The sequence below is a fragment of the Erpetoichthys calabaricus genome, chromosome 18, assembly GCF_900747795.2.
Source record: "Erpetoichthys calabaricus chromosome 18, fErpCal1.3, whole genome shotgun sequence".
Taxonomy (NCBI): Eukaryota; Metazoa; Chordata; class Cladistia; order Polypteriformes; family Polypteridae; genus Erpetoichthys; species Erpetoichthys calabaricus.
In genome coordinates, this window is record NC_041411.2 from 13,863,728 (window position 1) to 13,885,245 (window position 21,518).

The window sequence follows — 21,518 nt, forward strand, 5'->3', positions numbered from 1 at the left end:
ATTACATAATAACCCTAATCCTAAGTAACACTATGAATATTTTGATTAGATTTTTAAATCCAAAATGAGGATACTGAAAAATATGCATGGCCGTCCTAAAATGATGCAGTGACAACATGTGCCCCAAGAATGCCCAGTCCTGCGCCTAGCAAAGAATGCATGTACAACATTGTTAGTCATTAATAAACCAACAAATAAGGAAACTGCAGCCAGACTCATACAAGAGACAACAGGTCCAGATGCCGTATCAATTTTGTCAAAAGATGTACACTGGTTGCTGAAACAGGACATAATTATATCCTTTGAAATATGCACTGAGCATAATCTTACATTTTTACTGTAAGTGGAAAGTGTTCTTTGCAGTGGTGAGTGCAATGAGGAAAGTTTCAGAATTTTTGAATGGTGGGAATGAGGTCTTTGAATTTTCTAGGTAAGGACTGGTAGCCTGCTGAAACTGGACAGTTTGAAGTTAAAGTACTATTAAATGACCTCACATAAGCAACACAAAGAAGAAAATGGTTGGAGGTCTGAATGTGATTTCGACACTTCAGTCAGACTGCTTCTTCTTTCCTTGAAGAAGGAGCAACTCTGCTGTCACTTACCTGTTTTGCATAAGCCAAAAAGTCACAATGCCATATTCAGTTGTGAAAGTAATGGAAGAGTGTACTTTATAGCCTTCAAAGAGGCCTGAGCTTTTTAAACATTTTGGCAGATGTGAAATGGCCAGAAAAATAAGGATGACTGCATACCTACCATTAATTATTATGAAATGGGAAGGCATGTGGAGGACTGCCAGTTCTCTTTCTACTTGTTTGCAAGGAAAGTTGTACGGTTTACTACATATCAGTTGAAACAAGACCAATGACTTGCAGGAAACCCCTCTATGACTTCACTCTCCACTCCGGTCCACCAGTTTCAAGGCACTGCTGCAAGAAGAGTCTTCAAGCTGTGTGGTGTAGAAACTCCACTACTTCCATAGCTACAGCATGTTATATTTTACAAAGAATTTCTCTGTATTTTGTTTCTATTAAAACTGATACAATAACCTCACTATTGACTTTTTGCAAAGTCCCTTTCATGGTGATTCCTAGAAAAAGTAGTTCAGAAAGAGCTTGTTGTGACATTTTTCATTAACTGTTTTTACATCATTTTATACTAGTGAGTGTTGCTATTATGTTTAAATCAGGCAAAAGTTGACCTAGTTGCACTGAGTTTGACTTTTGCAAGTGCTGTAGATGTCACAGCACTCTTTAAAAGGGTTAAACAATCACAATTGTTGCAGGGTCTACAGAAGGTAATTCTATGGTTCATCACAACAAAGGACGAGCCAATTCTAAACCAGCATCAATTCGTGTATGCTGCTTTAATGCTAGTTGCTTGCAAGGTCTTTACTTATTTCTCTTGAAATTCAGACACAGAGTGGCATGTTTTATAGTGGATGTTTAGTTACTGAATGTCACATGCAACATTAAGCTAAAATCCATTTGACCAGATAGACAGATAGATAGATAGATAGATAGATAGATAGATAGATAGATAGATAGATAGATAGATAGATAGATAGATAGATAGATAGATAGATAGATAGATAGATAGATAGATAGATAGATAGATGGATGGATGGATGGATGGATGGATAGATGGATAGATGGATGAGAAAGGTGCTATATGATAGATAGATAGATAGATAGATAGATAGATAGATAGATAGATAGATAGATAGATAGATAGATAGATAGATAGATAGATACTTTATTAATCCCCAAGGGGAAATTCACATAATGTCCCTGGCAACAAAATGACAGCATCCATAAAAATGTTTAACAGAAAAAACAATTCCCAATGGAATTTCTAATGATAAAAATACAGAACATGAAAATATAAAATTCAAAACATAAAAAACAAAACTAATATTGATCTTAATTTCTTTTATTTCAGGGTATTTCACAGTATCTTAAACAAACGTAACTAGACAGGGTTTCAATGTTATATTTTTTCTTAATGTCCGAACAGCTCTTTGTGATGGTGAGCACCATATATTTACTTTAGTGTTATTCTTAATTTTTTGTTTATGGTTGTTGCTATCTTTATTATATCCTTTTTTGCTTGTGTGTTTGGTGTATCTGAATCAGAAAAAAATATGACGTCTTCTACAAAGGTAATGTATTTTTCTATAGCATAAAAAGATCAACGGTTGACACTCAGGGGCCTTTTTATTAGGCCCACGTGCACATTATTCCAAATAGTCACCTGATTCAAACAGTCAATCATGTGGCTGCAACTCAATATATACTGCAGCAATGCATCTATTAAGTCACGGTCAAGCAGTTTATTTGTTGGTCAAACGGCCAAAACATGTGATCTATGGGGTTTTGACTATGTTGTAATAGTGAATGGTGTGATCAACAAAAAAGCATCCAGTGAGCGTCAGGCAATGTGAGAAAAAAAAAATCTAGTTAATGTGTAAGGAGAATAGCCACACTTGTTTATTAAAATACAAATGCAATAAAATAAAAACAACTTAAGTAATGGCTTTTTACAAGAGTAGGGTACATAATGACATCTTTGAACCTACAATGTGTCAGACTTTGAAGGAGAAAGGCTGTAGCAGCAGATGACCATGCCAAGTTCTATTCTCGTCAGTGAAGAACTGAAATATAAGGCTACAGTGAGTTTGTATTTAGAAAAAAACTGGAAGAGCATTAATGATTATGAAAAAGTTCCCTACTGAGTGTCAAACTGTATGCATGCCACAGTGAAACTAAGCTTTGTTGTTGGCCAAGTGCATTCCTGTTTGGTCACAGCCTGCCCTATTTTAATGGATACATTCCAGCAGATTATTGTTCAAAGCACACATAATCACAGGCTGGTTCCATAAACATGAGAGTGACTTCAGGTTACTACATTGGTTTGTGAAGTACCCAGACTGTAATCCAATGGAACACTTTGACATGAAGTGGAACAGAAGTTTGCGGCATGAAAAATATGATGGAACTGTGTGATGCTATCAAGTTATCATGGACCAAGACCTGTAACAATGCAACTTTTTAAATCCATGCCTCAAAGAATTCAGGCTGTTTTACAAGTAAAAATGGATCCTAACTGGTATTAAATAAGTGGAGATAATAAAGTGTCCACTGAATTAATTTATAATGTAAAACCCAAGTACTTTTTATAGGAAGGTCTTTGAAAATATTAAAGCTATGTGATCATGTTGCACATGTATTACTTTTTTAGCTGTTCTAAAGGTATACTTGCTAAACATTGTTCTCAATAAAGCAAGATATACAGGTAAATGCACAGGAAGAGCTGCAGACAGAAAGTAAATTCATGATGTCATTAGATGTTTTAATTAAGACATTTTGAAGAAAGCCCTGCGGTGGGCTGGCACCATGCCCAGGATTTGTTTCCTGCCTTGCACCCTGTGTTGGCTGGGATTGTCTCCAGCAGACCCCCGTGACCCTGTAGTTAGGATATAGCAGGTTGGATAAAGGATGGATGGATGGATGGATGGATATTTTGAAGAAATGTGTTTAGGCATGGGTGGCACGGTGGCGCAGTGGGTAGCGCTGCTGCCTCACAGTTGGGAGACCTGGGGACCTGGGTTCGCTTCCCGGTTCCTCCCTGCGTGGAGTTTGCATGTTCTCCCCGTGTCTGCATGGGTTTCCTCCCACAGTCCAAAGACATGCAGGTTAGGTGGACTGGCGATTCTAAATTGGCCCTAGTGTGTGCTTGGTGTGTGGGTGTATTTGTGTGTGTCCTGCGGTGGGTTGGCACCCTGCCCAGGATTGGTTCCTGCCCTGTGCTGGCTGGGATTGGCTTCAGTAGACCCCCGTGACCCTGTGTTCGGATTCAGTGGGTCGGATAAAGGATGGATGGATGTTTAGGCATCAACTATATTAACTATTTACTATTCACTCAACTACACAAACCCCAATTGTAAAAGAGAGAGAGTATGAACCATATTATCTAGTTTATAAAAACATTCAGCTACATTGAATTATCTAATTAAAAACAGCACAAACAGCATATGAAGTCTTTTCTTTTCATATTAGTTCATTATATGATTCTTTTTTTTGTAAAGAATTCATTATCCATGATTTGGATTTGAATCCCAGGCCTGCTCATTTTCTCTGTGGAGTTTGCATATTCTCCACTTCCACACACATACTGGTTAGATTAACTGACATGAATATGAACTCAGTGTACAGGACTGCTACTTGCATTACTCCCCTTCCAAATAGGCTATGCTTCAAAATCTGACAACTCAACTGAACTAAGTTTCACAATATTGTTATTTTATAAAACATAAATTATGTCTTACATCAAATGGGTCCCAGTAGAAACTTACATTATGTCCTCCTGCTTTCAGAACTATATGCTGTGTTTGTTGCATCTTGCATCTTCTTAGGTCTGTCACTAGCTTTCCTTGAGTAGAGTAAATTTTTTTGATCACTGAAGTTAAAATTGATGATGAACCAGATCTGGTAAAGGATAGAAGGAGTCAAAATATGTGACTAGACGACTTTACTTTCATGTGTTGTTGCTAATGTTACATACTGATTGGACAAGCACAGTAAAATTCTTAACTTGCATGGTCAACCAGCATGCCACACGCCATCACAATAAGGCACTGTGATAAGCTTAATTTTATTGAATAGAAAAAAACAAATGAGCTTTTCAGATATTCAATCATGCAGTTAATTTCATAAGAATTTCAACAAACTCTACACATGAGAATATTACTACTACTACTACTACTACTACAGGGGTGCTTAGCTGTTGTTCAAATTTATATCTGTCACTAAGCTAACTATAGAGGTAACCCTGAGCCTCCACCATGTGATTTAACCAATATATTATATTAGGAGTGGTTTTAAATAACTTTTGAATCAATATGAATGATTACAAAGATTTGTTATGCTCCCAAACTGGAAGTGCTGCAGCACTCTCAGAACCCTCTCTCCCACAGACCTGGAAGAAACAAAGAGAAGTCGCACAGAAATGTTACAGAGGGTTATGATTAGAATTCTATTAAAACATGTTATATTAAAAATGTGTGCAAAGACATTAAATTCCTCAACAACTAAACCAACCACAAAGAATAACAGAATTGTGCTCAGCATTCAGATTTCTCAGTTTTATCTGATGGAAGTGATTCAGAAAATATGCACGGTAGTCGTAGGTTCATAGGGTCAATATTGTCACATATACAGAGTACACACTGAAATTCTTACTTGCAGGTGCACAGATAAGTGAATCAACAAAATCAAGCATTCAAATGTCCATATGCTTAATAAAGCAAGTAATCAATCAGTCAACCATTCCACTATTGTTGTGGTAATCAGTCAGACAATAAAAAATTAGGGGCACAGTCAACTAATCAATTAAACAATCAATCAGTCAATCATGAAAATACTGAGTTATTCAATCAATCAATCAATCAAAAAAAGCAATTATATATTTCAGCTAGTCAGTCAATCAATAATTCAATCCACATTCACCTTAATAAAAGGATGAGTGTCTATGTGTCTGACCAGTTGCTATGTCTCTGTCATTCCAACAGATTTCAGATCACAAACTTTTTTTAGTAATAAACTGCATTGCATTTGCCATTCTAATAGACAGTGCATCACAAACATTAAAACTGCTTTTATGACATATAACAGAGACATATGCATTGCACAACGCAGAGGTCTACATTGAGTACAGATTTCAACATGTCTTAGACAGGTAACACATCTAGTTGAACATAAGAAATATTATATCCAAGAGGAAACAATTCATTCCATCAAACTTCATTGTTTAGCTAATAAATAAGCTGTCCTGTAAAGAAGTGCTTTCTGGTTTCAGTACTAAATGCACTTTCCATTAATTTCCACTGTTGCTGTTGATCATGTGATTCACAATTAAGTTGAAAGAGTTCTGCTGGATCTACTTTATCACTGCCTTTGAAGATTTTAAAGACCTGAATTAGGTCCACACACAGTATCATCTGTCGGGACTAAACAGATTTAATATTCGGAATCTGTTGGAGTAGGACATGTCCTTGAACGTTGCGTTGTCATTATCAATAAAGTTTTCTCATCAATAGCACTTACACCAGGAAGTGTGTCGAACGTTAACACAAACTCTTAAACATTTCAAACAGCGTACTGTAAAACTTTATTTTTGATATTTTGTATAATTTCTATTTTTTCAGTCCATGTTTTGAAACATACCAGGAAAAGTTTATATTGCAATGGCGTTGCTAAGCAGCGGCGTTTATCCGTTGCCAAGGTTACCACGCGCGCAGCCCAGGGTCCGCAAGCGAATGTGAAAACGCGTTTAATAAAATTTGTTCGCCTCAGTTCTGGCTCAGTTTTTTTCACCTGTAGTGCTGGTTTCGGAAAAGTGGCCAAAGGTACCAAATTAATGTTATTTGTATAACAATGCCAGGTATTATCTTTAAAGCGGCTGAAGAGTGTACAAAACGTGAATTAATGCTTAAGACGAATATACAAAAAGCGGAGAAGCAGCGCTTGAGAGGCTTGTGCCATTTAATGTGATTGTGCAGAATGTGACCCTGCCTGAAAGTTTTTCTGTAAAATGTAACGATATTACCTTATAAAACCTAAAGCCTTTTGCTGTGTCTGCTTGTACACTGGTCTGATTTTCAAATGCGTGGTTTAATAGGAATAATGCTATATATAGTAAAATGTTATTGTTGATACTGTTTTTCCTGATATTGCAATAATTTATTATTAATGTAACAACAGAATTATGAGTATTTAACATTATTATAATAAATCTAACTTTTGTTTAGGTGTATGGCATTTCTTTCACCAGCCCTTTATGAACTTGCTTATTGCAGTAGCAGTACAGGGTCAAAGAGAGCTGAAGCCAAGAGCAGCAGATACATATCTGAAATCAGCCCTGGATAGGCAATCAGAAGACAGATAAGGAAGGCAGTACATAACAGAAGAATAGGAGGACAAATAGATTAGAAAGGCACTATATGATAAATATGGAGATGCATAGATATGTAATAAAGTCACTATATAATCAGATAGATTTACATATGTAGAGACAGATAGACTGTTGGGTGTATATATGTCCATACATACAATGTTCAGCATATTACTTTATTAAAAAATACATTAAATTATGTCTTTCCTTCATGTTCAGTACTATTCAGTATTAGATTAGATAGACTTTATTAATCCCAAAAGTAGTGAAAAGTCAAGCAAAATGACACCTTTTATTGGCTAACTAAAAAGATTACAATATGCAAGCTTTCGAGGCAAGTCAGGCCCCTTCTTCAGGCGAGATGTACTTAATCCCAAAAGGAAATTTAGGTGCATAAATCAGCAGAAACATACAACACAAAGACACAGACTCAAAGTACAAATAATACAATCAATCGTTAGATAATTAAATAAATAATAATGTATGTTTTGCAGAAATAGGAAATTAAAGACTTTAAGTATTTAGTCTGGGGCATCAGTAGATTGCTGTGGTCTTTGAGAGTGTGCTTCCTGCAGGGGTGGACAGGATTTTTTTGTGATGGCATCCACCTTTGCCATAATCTGTTTTTCACAACAGCCTGCTCAGTGTGTCTTTTGAATTCAAGTTGCATCAACAGGAGACCACAGCATAAAAAATAAAAAAATCTGCTGCCTTCCAGGTCCAAAATAAAGGACTCCTGGTTTTAGGCCCTAATCTTCCACAACTGATTTTTACAACCTCCTTCTGGTTTTCAGTATAGGAAATACATAACAGAAGTGAATCTGACAGGGTTTTAAACGTACATAAAATATCCAGTAAAGTCAATAGCAAGTGGTGGGGATTAAACCAGACAGATTTTGCTTTACTGTCCCACACATTAACTACTGGGAATCCACACTGCTTAGTCAAAAAGGTAAAAATTTGACATAAACCACAACTGGGCAGAAATATAAATAAAGCGGGCAATTAAACTGCTGTGTATAGAAAATGATAATAATCATTTTGTCATTTTCTTACTCAACTGAGAGTTATATTGTTGGGCATCTTTGAATTTCTAGACTAAACATGGAAGCCTGATGTTTGAATAACTGGACTCACACTTTGGTCTGTGATCAATGAATGAATATATTTCAGCATGTGAGCTGAGACACACTGCCATAGCATGTGGTGCTAACAGTCTGTTAAAAACTTGATATGAAAATAATATGCTTTATGGGTTATAACCTAACCTAACAAAGATAACAAAAGGTTATCTGTGTCTGCTACTCACCCATCCTTTAACCCATTTGTTGTGCCTGTCATGTGTCAAGTTTTTATCAAAAGTGTGTATCTGTAAAGTGGATCAGAGTGCTTTTTCCATGTAGAAATCCATACAAAATATAGTTTGTTTGATGCCTTTGTGGAGTTTGGGTTTTCTCTGCCCACATAGGTTTTTCTCCCATATCTTGAAGTGATGCACGTTAGGTTAATTAGCAGATCAAAATTTGTCCAGCATGAGTGAGTGGCGCCGTTTATGTGAACGTATTCCCCAATGACTGTTTCTTACCTTGTCATCAATACTGTTGCGATAGGCACTGGTTTTCCACGACCTTAAATTGGATAAGTAGGCTAGAAAATGGATGGATGGCTACTCTGGAGTGTGCTATACGTACAGACAACACATGCTGTTTGCAGCGTAAAAATACTGACAAAATCAGCTAATACAAACTGCATTAACATGAATTAGACAAGACCCTTTATGTCTCATTGTACCTTATTCTTTTTCCATATTTGTTTTTTCCACTTAGAGTATAAAATTAAGTGTTATTTTGTACCTCTATCAGTTTGTAAAGTACCTGCTGATGGTAGTTGCTGTGAAAAACACGGTAGGAAGTAACCCTGTATTGGAATAATGGAATTTGTTAAACAAATACATGAGTGAGTGAATGAATACATTAAGTCTACTTATGCAAAATGAACAGAAGAGGCTGCATATAAAATGAAGACTGCACCTCCATTCTGTACACACATACAAAGAAAGTTTTATGGTGTTAATTATCCTTATGTTCAGTAATTACTGGATTTGTTGGTAAAATTGATGATAAGTCAAGACATGGTAACATTTTACATTAAAACAATAGTATATTCCTACACTTCCAATTACGTACTTATTCTCTTCCATTTTAATAGCCATTTTCCATGTTCACCCATGTGCAAAGTAAAATTTCTACAGAAACTTTCTAGTGACTTTGGTCTGTTTTTTCCCCCAAAATGTGACCACAGCTGGCAGAATGCCTCATTTGATGAAATCCAGGCAGAGAGAACCTCTTTGGACAGAGTGGGACAAAAAGGCACAGAAAAGTGGCTTGAGGCACACTGTTTATTATGTTGGTGGCGACAAATACACTGGTGAATGGCTGGACAACAAGAAACACGGTAAGAGTTTGGATCCATAAGATACATATTTTTGCAGGATTTTTATATACCAGATCCTTTATGGATTTTCTTCTTTTTCGAGCTGCTAGAAGGAGAACCAAAGGCTTTTAGATTGCAAATTCAATCCGTACCAGTTGCTCAATATGCAGACATTACCATCCTTTCCTCATAGCCTGCATTTAGGATTAGTTTACACTGTACAGTACTTTTCATGCAAAAAGCTTTGAAAGAAGATTTACACTTACATGGCCAATACAATAATAAGATAAGATAAGATATATAAGAAACTCTTGTGAACTTGCTTTTTGAGAACTATCCTAATGTTAGCTGTTTTGGATGCTATTTGCATTCCTGCAGCTTATCTATCAGCATAAAAAACCTGTTTTCCCATAGTGGCATGTTTTAGAAGATGCACATTGTCTTTTTGCACCTTTAATTCTTCCTTTATTTTGGTGTTTTCTGTCCTTAAATCATACACAAGAAAGAAACTCATTCCCAATCATGTTATGCTTGTCTGAATCGTGGTTAAAAAGTAATTTGCATGAATTATCCTGGTTTTGCCACTTTGTAATTATAAATATGTGCATTTTTCAGATGAACAAAGAATCTGTTACAGCTTATGATTTTAGATGGCTATGTTAAATTAATCACGGACTATTCATTGGCATAATTTAAGCGATTTAAGATATATGTAAGAGTGAATCCTGAAAAGGAGCAATATCACACCCTGTCTTGTGCTTGTGCTCTTTCTTGTCCTTTTGTTTTTCATCTCTTCCATTTCAGGATGAGTTTTTGTTTTGGCCCAGTCTGCCATTCTCAATATTGGCTGTGCCTACTGTAAATGTAATAGTTGATGAAGTGATTTGGTTTCCCTGTGTTATTCCATGTCAGGAGTGCATTGTTACCGATTATAGTTCAATCACTTTATGGAGGAGTTTCAATAAATAAAGAGGATCAATGCAGTACTTTACCCCCTGCCTTCTACCTTTGTTGCGTTGTTTAATATTTGTACTTTGCTTTATGGATGTTCCCTTTCTGCTCAGCATAGATTTTTCTCTGAGTTCTGTTGTTTTTTTTTGGCATTGTTCTTGTTTTCTGTTTTGCTCTTCAATTTTGCAGTTTTCAATATTGCTATTTGATGTTAATTGTTTCTTAATTATTTGTTCAGTAAATATTATATATTCAGCTCAGAGCCTTCACCCTAAATATTCTTCACTTTTTGAGTATTGAGGATCTGAGTTTGGCTATAATTTTGTTGTATTCAATTTTTAGTACTGGACCATAATTGATAATAGCCTGGTGCTAACAAAATAGACTCTGACTCCCAGTAAGTCTCTAATAGGAAATCAAACTCAGAAAATGTATGGATCTTTATACTGAAGAGATATATTTGAAAACATGTAAAATGTAAACTGAAGGATCTGCCACTTTTATTGTAAAATGTACCAGGGAACCTGCAATGCAGAGTGCAGTTCACTACTTTACACAGGGGTAATGTAGCTTTAGAGGTTTGGCATAAAAGAAATACCAGTTTCATCCACTTCGGCAAAAGGCAATGGATAAAACAAACAAAAAAAAAAAATTCAGAGTTCTCTGTATTATGCATTATACTGTATACTATCAATAATTGTATGCACTTTGTTCTGTTTTTATTATGTTTTAGTTTTTTTTCCCTAAACTCTTACATTTTGTTTGAAAACAACAGGAAAAGGGACAGAATTTTTGAAGAAAAGTGGGGAAATTTATGACGGAGACTGGAAGAATGGGAAGCGTAGTGGCTTTGGGACACTAAGTGCTCCAGATCCTGTGACTGCAGAGTATGTTAAAGTTCATTCTGGAGGATGGAAAAATGGTATGAAGGATGTACGTGCAAATTCTAATAATTTATTGTTGAATTTAGAAGTAGTTTTGATTAATGTAACAATTACAATGAAATGTAAGAAAAAGTTGGAAAAGACAATATTATTGATGAAGGAACTGCTGATAATAGAGGCATGCTGGAAACCTCACTATTAGTAATAATTATTAGTTTTGGCTATACAGTATTCTCTATATTAAATTACACCTAGGACTTACTCTTGGTACAATGAGTGCAAGTATGGCTAGTAATGACCAGCCACTGTTATGCAACTTCCGAGTTCATAAAATGACATAAATGTCCTTTGAAACAGGGATAGAACCTTCCAAAGAACATTAGACACCTCACAAATGACCATGTGCTTTAAATAAGGACAGAACACATACCATATCATGACAATTAACAACTTATAGTATGGTTTGTTTTGTAGATGTAATACAAGCTTATTGATTTGAAGTTTGTCTGTGAGATGAAGGTATAGTACTTTTACTGATAATATTTTCAGGAAGTTTTCTTTATGAGGAGTGCCTCTGTGTTCTACCATTACAATAATTTGACATTAACAAAATGGTAGTTTATTCAAAGCACACAGAGAATAAATGATCAAAGGGACAGTAGAAAATTACCTGGTTGTGCAGGTTCAGGCCCCTGTCTATCAGGTGGAGTGACCCTCCTGTCAGTTTGCAAACTCTCTCCTTCTGACCGTCTCTCTCATCTCTGGGTGGACTACCTTCCTGCTAAATAAGCCTGAGCCCTAGCTCTCTCCTTGACTGTCATTGGCTGAAAGCAGCCTTTCAAACACCCACCCAGAAAAAAATTTTCTGTAACATAAATCCCTTCTAAAAATTCTGCGGCTTTCCAGTTGATTTTTACCGTGGCAACCCCAGATATCAGCGAGACTAAATTTCTATTTAAAGAAGTTTTAAATCCTTGGTGATTGCCTTGCTGCTTTTGCTATACCATATGCAGTCATGAGCAAAATTTTCCCATAAACAACCCCTTGCTATGACCTGTCGGTCTGGAGGATTTCTCCTAGTCTTTTGTTAGTACCCCATGACCTCTTTCTCACTTCCTGGGGCACCCTTTATAAAAATATGACTTATCTTCCCTGTTGTGCATCTATTCTGTGCTCCTTGTATTTCTGGAAACCATGCCAGCCAGATAATCCATCACAAATACATCTGTGTCTGATAAAATATGAAAATGTTTAATGTTAGTCTCTGCTTTGCTTTCCAGTTGTATAACAAATAGTTTTTTGAGGTTTACATTAAGTGAGTGCCATAAAATGTGTGTCATGTAGCTTGACTATTCCTTATATACAGTGTTTAAGATCATAACACTCTGGGGGAACATTTTATGACTGACTGACAAAACTATGCAAGCCACTATTTGGCTGGTTATATAGTATTACCATTTATCAAATGTATGTGAGAATGGCCATTTTGACAATATACTTCATTTTATTGATAAAGGGACTGCAGGTGGCCCTGTTATTGCTGCTACTACTTCACAATTCCAGGGACTAGTTTTGAATCTCACCTTGTGCATTATCAGAATAGAGACATACCCTACTTCTTGTGCCTATAGATTTTTTACCATGTACTTGGGATATTTGTCATGTGTGGTGGATGGCCGGGGCCCTTGCCCGGCGGAGACGCCCCGGTAATGGAAGAACCGAGGGAGAGGGCATTTTCAGGGCAATACCTTCCCCGGAACATGAGAGGGCAACCCCCCTGGCTCATAGCAGGGCCATAGGTTTGGAGCTTAGAAGCTCAACCGTGTTGGGGCCCATGGCCACCTCCAGGGTGCACCTAGATGGTTTCTGAGCCCTGGGTTGCAGCACTTCCACCACACCCCCAAAGTACTGCCAGAAGAAGATCTGGGAGCACCTTGAGCACTTCCAGGTGCCCTATAAAAGGGGCCGCCTCACTCCATTCAAGGAGCCAGAGTCAGGAGGAGGTGGATGAAGCTTGCTGTGAGAGGGGTGAAGGCGGTAGAGGAAGAGAAGAAGAAGAAGAAGGAACTGTGTTTGCTTGTTGGTGCTGTATTGACTGTGCGGTAAGCATGGGGAACGGGAGAAAACGTTGCCCACGCAGAAAAGAAGAAAATAAAACCAGGGTATAGAGATCAGAAGAACGTGGTATTACTAATAGCCAGGGGACACTGGGGATCTATTAACATGGGATTCTTAGTCAAACCTTGACAATTTCTCATATAAAATAAACCTGCAGTATACGATATCCACAGAACTACACTCCAATGAACTTCCTTTCTGACAGCCCAGGTAAAACTCCCAGTTTACAAAGTATACTTTAATTTGTTTAGTTCACTTGTATTTTTCCAGCTGTGACTCCTACTTATTCAGCCTGCTCAATTATAATATTGGAACAGCTGAAACTCATAGAATTTGCTCTGCACAATGTGTAAATGTCTATTTAGAGAGTGTATTTGTCACACTGGGATCTTCACAGCAGGCTTATTTCAATACATTCATTTTCATATTTAAACTGTGTTCCTGATTTGAACAGAAACACAGTGGTTAGCATTATTGCCTTACAGATTCAACGTCCTTGGTCTGTGTCCTGTGCCTGGTCACTCTCTGTAGGACATTTGCATGTCCTCCCTTTGCCTTTGTACTCCTCTAAAGATGTCTTAGATAAACTTAGTACTAGGGTGCTGTAATGTGTTAGCCAATATGAATGTAGTGAAAAGTCAAGCAAAATGATTTAGCCTTTTATTGGCTAACTAAAAAGATTACAATATGCAAGCTTTAGAGGCAACTCAGGCCCCTTCTTCAGGCAAGATGTAACAAGATGGCAACTCAGGCCCCTTGTTCAGGCAGGGGCCTGAGTTGCCATCTTGTTACATCTTTCCTGAAGAAGGGGCCTGAGTTGCCTCGAAAGCTTGCATATTGTAATCTTTTTAGTTAACCAATAAAAGGTGTCATTTTGCTTGACTTTTCATTAGATAAACTTGTGATTGTAAACTGAATTGGGTGTGTTTATGTGTGTGAGTGTGCCTTGTGCTGGATTGATGACCCATCCAGGGTTGCAATGCCGCCGCGCTACTTTGAACTCTGAACTGAACTAAGCATTTTGAAAAATTGTTATTTTATGATACTGTCATCTTGCTGTGTTTACTCAGGGTTTTGGCACATATTTTTATTCAAATGGTGAGCACTATGAGGGAGAGTGGAGCAAAGACCAAAGAAGTGGATGGGGCAGAATGTACTTCAAAGATGGTAGTATATATGAAGGGGAATGGCTCCACGACAAACATGATGGCCAAGGAATGCTTCGGTTAGGTAAGAATCTACAAGTAGAAAATAACAGTGCACTTAATTTGTATTCTTTCCGACTGTGTTCAAGACCACATTAAGTAAGAAGAGATCTGAAAGAGTATTGGAGACCAATCGGTGATGCTGCACATAGTTTATTGGAAGGTAATTCAGAGTTGCCAAATTACCTTTAGTTTAGAGCACAGGTGTCGAACTCCAGGCCTGGAGGGCCACAGTGGCTGCAGGTTTTCATTCTAACCCTTTTCCTAATCAGTGACCAGTTTTCACTGCTAATTAACTCCTTTTCCCTTCATTTTAATAGCCCTGTTTTTAAGGATTCAGTCCTCTCAATTGATTCTTTTCTTCATTAAATGGCAGCCAAACGGAAATGTGACGTGAAACAAGCCAACAGATGACCAGCTAAACTGGGGTTTCAAACTCCAACCAATTTCACTCCAACCAGTTTCTTAATGAGAAGCCAATTCGTGCTGTTAATGAAACCCATTACTTAATTCTTCAGCTTGCTGCTGCTCTCTTTCTGCTACAGCAGACATTTCCCAAACTGTTGATTTTCTGTTTCTGATTATTGACCTGAGAGATCAACCTTAATGAGACCCTCATCTTTCTTTATGTTCAGATAATGTGGTTAGCTGATCACCTGTTTGCTCATTTTGTGTCTCATTATTGTTTGGCTGCTAATTAAGGAAATGGAAGGAACTAAGGGGTCTGAGTTGAGTTCATTAAAACTAAGGCAAAAGAAGCTAATTAGCAGCAAAAACAGGTCACTAAGAAGGTGGTTAGAATGAAAACCTGCAGCCATTGTGGCCCTCCAGGACCAGAGTTTGACACCCCTGGTTTAGAGCACCAGAGGAAATCACTGTAGTAAGAAACAGATATGATAACGATGTGCTGCTGAAAACACTTTTATGTGAATATCCAAGCCATTTTGAAATGCAGTATGCAAGATAAAAAGGGGGTGTTATAGAATATAAACATTTCAGAAATGGAGATGACATCATTTTCACGATGAATTTCATCCATTCAGTTTCTGAAGCTTATTTATCCATTACTTTGTCATTGGAAGCCAGAACCTATTCCAGCTCTATCAAGTAGGTACCATTCCTGGGAAGGATGCCATTGTGCTGCAGAGCATACTGGCTTGGTCAGTTACCTCTTTGGGAAAATAAGGTGCCCAGAGAAAATAAACCCAGATCCCTGAAGCTATAAGATAGCAATACTTAGTATTGTGCCACTGTATTTCCCATGATATTAGGAAGTCGCTAGATCTTGATCTATTCAAATGTCTAAAGGATGAGACAAAAGAATATATTCAAAGTAGAGATTCACCAACATAAGTATGAGATACAATGGAGTTATCATGACATCACTCCGACATCACACCTAGCTGAGCCCTACTCCCTGTTAGGTATGTAAAAGAAATAAAGTGTCTGTTCAGTGTCATTATGTGTGTATGTACATTTTATACATGTATGCACACACAGTCTTTCATCTTTTAATGAATGACTTCATGCAGATGTTATCTAATTTTTAATATTCCCTTTTCAACTGTCATCTCTAGTCATTTTATACTTATCTCTTGAGAGATGCAGTGTTATTTATTCTGGTTATTTCTTGCAATCTTTGGTTTAGTCTTTGTCATTTTGTTGCATCACCCCTCTGTGTCTACTAATTTCCTGTTGCTGTGATGCTTTTGTGCATCTGCCAATTGATTATATTAAAAAATAAACTTAAGACTTCACATAAAAACGTAATTAGGTACGGCTTTCTTTAAGAATTACTGTACAAGTTCATGACCCAGCTGTCCTGACTACAGTTTATGTTTTTGCCCAAAGAAAAGTTTACCTGATCAGTTGACCCCTGCTTTTCTTATGGTTAAAATTCTTGTTTATGTGCAGACTGTGCCGCTAATACAGTATAGTACAGATAGATACTGGGGAAAGAGTGTCAATATGTTTTAGGTATGACCCGCAATGAGCAATATGCCAGCGAGTTTACAATGGGAAAAAATTACTTTACTAACGTTTTTGGACTTACCAAATGGGTTTGTTTAATTTTTTTTTGTTTCGGATGTTTCACCGTTTGTTTCGAGTGCAAACCTCGCACGTTACATTCCACTTTTACCGACCGGTGTTTTAAAGGTGGCGCCGAAGCTAAACGCAGTCACGGGTGCCTGGGAAGGTCCAAAGACAGCTAGAGGAGGAGTCCACGTTGGGTTAGTAGAGTACGTGTACTGTAATGTTTCCGTTTGTATCTTAGTAACCTCGAGGTTAAGTAAAAATAGTTTTGTTGTTTAATGTTTTATTATGTGTATTTTGTTTTCGGATATTTAGATTTTTACTTGAAGTGTACAGTTTCCCCGCAGGCTCGAAATGGTATCTCCCAATGTTTAAGTCAGCCGACCCTGGGAATGGAGAAGTCTTTATAAGTACAGTTGTGGCCGCAAGAGGGGGAACGATCGTTCGGAGAGAATGAAGAAGGGTTAGGTAGTGCAAGGTACGCCATACTAAGAGATGCCTGGTGGCTGAGCTGCTGGTTGATGGAAAGAAGTGGGTTAGGCTCCAGAGGACCAAAAACGGCACCTGAGATATTTTTTTTGAGGAGTTGTATTTTTGACCTGGACTGAAACAAGAGTCCAGTTTTGTTTTATTTTAAGACTGCTGATGCCCTTTACATGCACTAGAATTGACTGTATATATATATTAGGGTAAGAGCCTCAGTGTTTTACAATTTCTATTTTTCGTCTTTCCTTTTTTTCATAATTAGGTTTGTTTTGTCACAGGATTATTTATACATCTTTTGTGCATCCTTTTACATCAACAACTGCTTTTTTTCTCTTCTCTATCGTGGAATAATAAAATTACCTTTTTTTTTGAACATCTGCCTCTCTCGTGCCTCTCTTATTAACCCTTCAGTCCTAGTTGGTCCCAAACTACTAGCAGTCCATCTGCTTTAGTAGACGGCTTGTGACACAGATCTCTTCATAAATGAGACTACCAGTGATTCACACTCATTTATGATGATATTCTTACTTGTCATACTATCTTTACAAACAGAATGAAAGTCCATCATAAAATACCATAATGATACAGTTGACATTTCCGCTCTTGTTCAGAAAGCGGACACCACTTGGTTGTTTCACAATAATTAAGATTAGGTATATAAGTAGCTTTCACATTTCTGTTATCATTTCAGCCCTAAAATACTGAATTAACATCAGTGACCTATTTTATCGACCTTAAGGTTAGTGTTTGGGCGAGCTGAAGGCCGTCTCATGTGGCGTCTGCTTTCTGAACAAGACCCAACATTTCCAAAATGAAGGGGGACATTTTTATTCTTTAGAATAATTTTAGCATTCTGTAGACTTTTCATTTTTGGTTACTTGTGCACAATGGTATGGGGAGTAGGTTCTATTAATCCATTTTTCTTCCTTTTCCAAAAGAAAATGAAAATCGTTATGAAGGCTCATGGAAGAATGGGAAGAAACATGGACCTGGAAAGTTTTTTTATCTAGATAAAGGCCAATTGTATGAAGGTGTGTGGGCAGAAGATGTTGCAAAGTGTGGAAGCATGATTGACTTTGGAAGAGAAGGTGCTCCAGCTCCTACACAGTATCCAATTCCAAAGGTATATCATTGTGATGTGTTGGAAAGTACTAGTAGAAAGTTATCTGAAAAGCTTAAAATACATTTTTCTGCTGTAAATGCATTACTTAGTAGTATGTATAGAGATGTGAAAAAGCAAATCCACTCTTGCAAAGCATTCTTTATTCTAGCACCAGCGCCGGATTTTCCTATAGGCTAACTAGGCTTCAGCCTAGGGCCTCAAGATCAAGAGGGGCCTACATTCAAATTGTTAGCAAAATTTTATTATCTCTCATGTAATTTACAAACTTAAAAATGGAAGGTGAAAGGGCCTCATAAGTGGAATAGCCTAGGGCCTCTTTTCATATAAATCCGGCCCTGTCTAGCACATGAAACATTAATACTAAAGAGTTTAAAGCTATTTATACACTAGCAAATAACAAATCAAGTTAGCACTCCTTAATGAGCATTCCCACTGTAGTGGTCCAATCATACTGTACACGAACATGGGACTGCAATTTTGTAATATTGTACGTACAGATTACATTATTTTGACATCCAAATACTTTTTAATAGGCACACCTCCATGTTTTTGTGTCCATGTTCACTAAGGGCGAGCTGCAAATGACAAACATGGATGTGTTTTAAGAAACAGCAGAAATTGAAATGTTCAATTTTGGAGCAACTACTTTAGTGTGAATGAACAGCCATTCCAGTTATGTGTGGGTGTGTGCCCTTCATCTCTGCTGAGGTATGTGGGAGCACTTGGTTGAGTGATATATTTTACTTGTGTTCCATTCTTTTCTGGACCACTCGTGTGCTTGCAGTGATCTCTCCATACTTCTCCCTCACCTTTGATATTAATTTCTACTCACAGTCTCACCCGCAACCTATTAAGGTCCGTCACTGTGTATAACTTATCTTTTTTAAATACACCCTAGTATCCACCTGGAAAGGCTTTGATAATGTAAATCCATTAAAGTTGGGTTTTCTTGTTAATATTTTCCACAAAAATGTATACTAAAATAACTGTAACTGTAACATAGAATTTCTAATAAAAACTGACAGTTTGCCTTTAGGGATTCTTTTAGGGATGTTTTAGTTTGGCAAATTTTTAAATCCAAAACACTTTGAGAAGCACAGAGTTAGGGGAGTCATTATGGGAAAGGTAAAAACCGCCAAGCCAGGGGTTTACAGTAACAATGTTCTCAATACAGGAAACTGCATTTCTGCTGATTGGACAATTGTATAGAATAGACTTCCAGAGTAAATAGTTCAAGTCACTTTATTTCATTAATAACAGTAAAATGGAAGTCTAACTTCCATATGTGCACGTATGTAAAATGGTAAATCAATTTTCAAGGGAATGCACTTACTTTATTAGTAATAGTACCATTCATTACTTTTTCTTGAACAGTGCATGCCTATTGTTTTTTTAGCAGGCAAAGCTTAAAGTCATCTGATCTTCAAGGGAAGTTGCATGTGAGAGCGTTCTTCCTGTGCTCATTAAAGGAATTTCCCAGAGCTGGTCTACTTACATTTAATAGGTTTTTCCCTGATCTCTGTATTTCTGCCCTTCTTCTCCTATTGATTTAAAATAAATAAACACCTTGTTACTAGTAATCATTGATTTCCAGCCAGCATTTCACACTTTCCTTATTTACATACTACAGATGACCCAAATCTAAACTCATAGATGTTACTATGAGTTTATTAAGCAAAAACAAAACATTTTCTTTCCTATAGCAAGCTCTGTCTAATGTCAAATAACATTAATCGTGTGATTGCTTTATGCAAAGGGCAGCATAGTGGGTAATGCTACCACATCACAGATCCAGCATCCTGTTTTCCAATATCACGCTTACTTGGTGTCCATGTGAAGTCTGCATCCGCATGGGTTTTCCTCTCACATCCACAAAGACCATTAGGTTAACTGCCATTTCTAAATTAACCCATATCCAAGTGTGTGTGCATTAGAGGGTGGGCCCTTCAGTGGCCTGGTGCTGCCAGGATCAGATTTGACACCTCTAGCCATGAATTAGATTATGTGAGTTTGAGAATACAGTATGTTGTATCTACTGAAGTCTAACTTGATAGTATATCTGTAAACTTCTCTTTTCAAAATTGCTTACTTAAAGAACATTCACTCAGTGGAGTACTAGACACCAGTAAAAATAACAACTTTAATGATTAAGTTTAATCACTCAAGCTTTGATCAAGGTGAATGCATTGATCCTGGGTGTGTCTCTTTCTTCCCCCCAACAGTTTTTAGCTAGCAGACTAGCTTCTTCTTTAAGTGGATGGCTTGTTTTTTTACTTTGAGCCAGTACCAGTCACATCAGCACTGCACACAAACCCAGACAGGGCCTTAGTTAGTTGCGGTGGCTCTGTGGCTAGGGATCTGCACTGGCAATCAGAAGGTTGCTGGTTTGAATCTCATAAATGCCAATAGGGACTCTGCTCTGTTGAGCCCTTAAGCAAGACCCTTAACCTTCAATTGCTGAGTGCTTTGAGTAGTGAGAAAAGCGCTATATAAATGCAAAGAATTATTTTTACTAAGGCAAATGGAAGAGTCGCCCAAAGACATAATTGGGATGTGGGGAAAAAAAACAAGAGTAGCTGGGGGAAAAAAAAAAAAAGTGAAAATCTGCAAATATATATGAAGCTATGAGACATCAATACCAGCAACTGCACCACCATGTCACCCTTTATATGCAATGTATATATGGAATGGTCAATTTTATTTAAATTGGTGGGGAGCACTGTCACTACAAAATCATCAATCTTGCCCAATGACCACAGTGAAAAGAAAGCAGTTTGCCTGTCTTTACACCGGGTTAGTCAGCATGTATAATTAAATGTAAATTACATGTTGTCCAATGAAACTTGGTTAAGTAGATGCAGGTAAACATAAGCCTATTATTAAAAAAAGAAAAAAAAATAGATGCAGCAAAAACCAGGAGCCACTGGGAGTAGCTCAGCAAGGATTTTGGTAAGGTCTGCCATTTTGAAATGCATGCCCTGTAGAAAAAATGAAAACCTAGAAAGTCAAAAGGATAATTGATGATTTCAACTAAAAAGCACTACCCAAAAGAATGCACCAATAATGTCTACTCTTTTTGTATCCCACAGGTACACCTGGCAGATCCAACATCAGTTCTAAACATTGCACAATCGAATCTCATCAGTGCTCAGGAATGAATGCATTTTTGCCATAAATGATGCTGATCTGCAAAGATAGGTGCACCATTGCCTAAATTCCAACTGTGCATTGGGCTTCACAGCATAGGTAAAAAAATATTTATATACTGTATATCAACATATCATTAATCATACTCTAAATAAACAACTGTTCACAATCCAGTTTTATTTGGTTTCC

General features: G+C 37.2%; 1 protein-coding gene across 1 annotated transcript; it reads left to right on the forward strand.

The window, feature by feature from the left end:
• The first annotated feature begins 6,269 nt into the window (after positions 1–6,269).
• On the forward strand, positions 6,270–21,502 carry morn3 (MORN repeat containing 3). The gene is made up of 6 exons (XM_028824274.2): positions 6,270–6,403; positions 9,250–9,402; positions 11,108–11,265; positions 14,405–14,564; positions 17,998–18,182; positions 21,272–21,502. The coding sequence occupies exons 2-6, from the start codon at positions 9,258–9,260 to the stop codon at positions 21,338–21,340; spliced, it is 717 nt and encodes a 238-aa protein (XP_028680107.1). The 5' UTR covers positions 6,270–6,403; positions 9,250–9,257; the 3' UTR covers positions 21,341–21,502.
• The last annotated feature ends 16 nt before the right edge of the window (positions 21,503–21,518 follow it).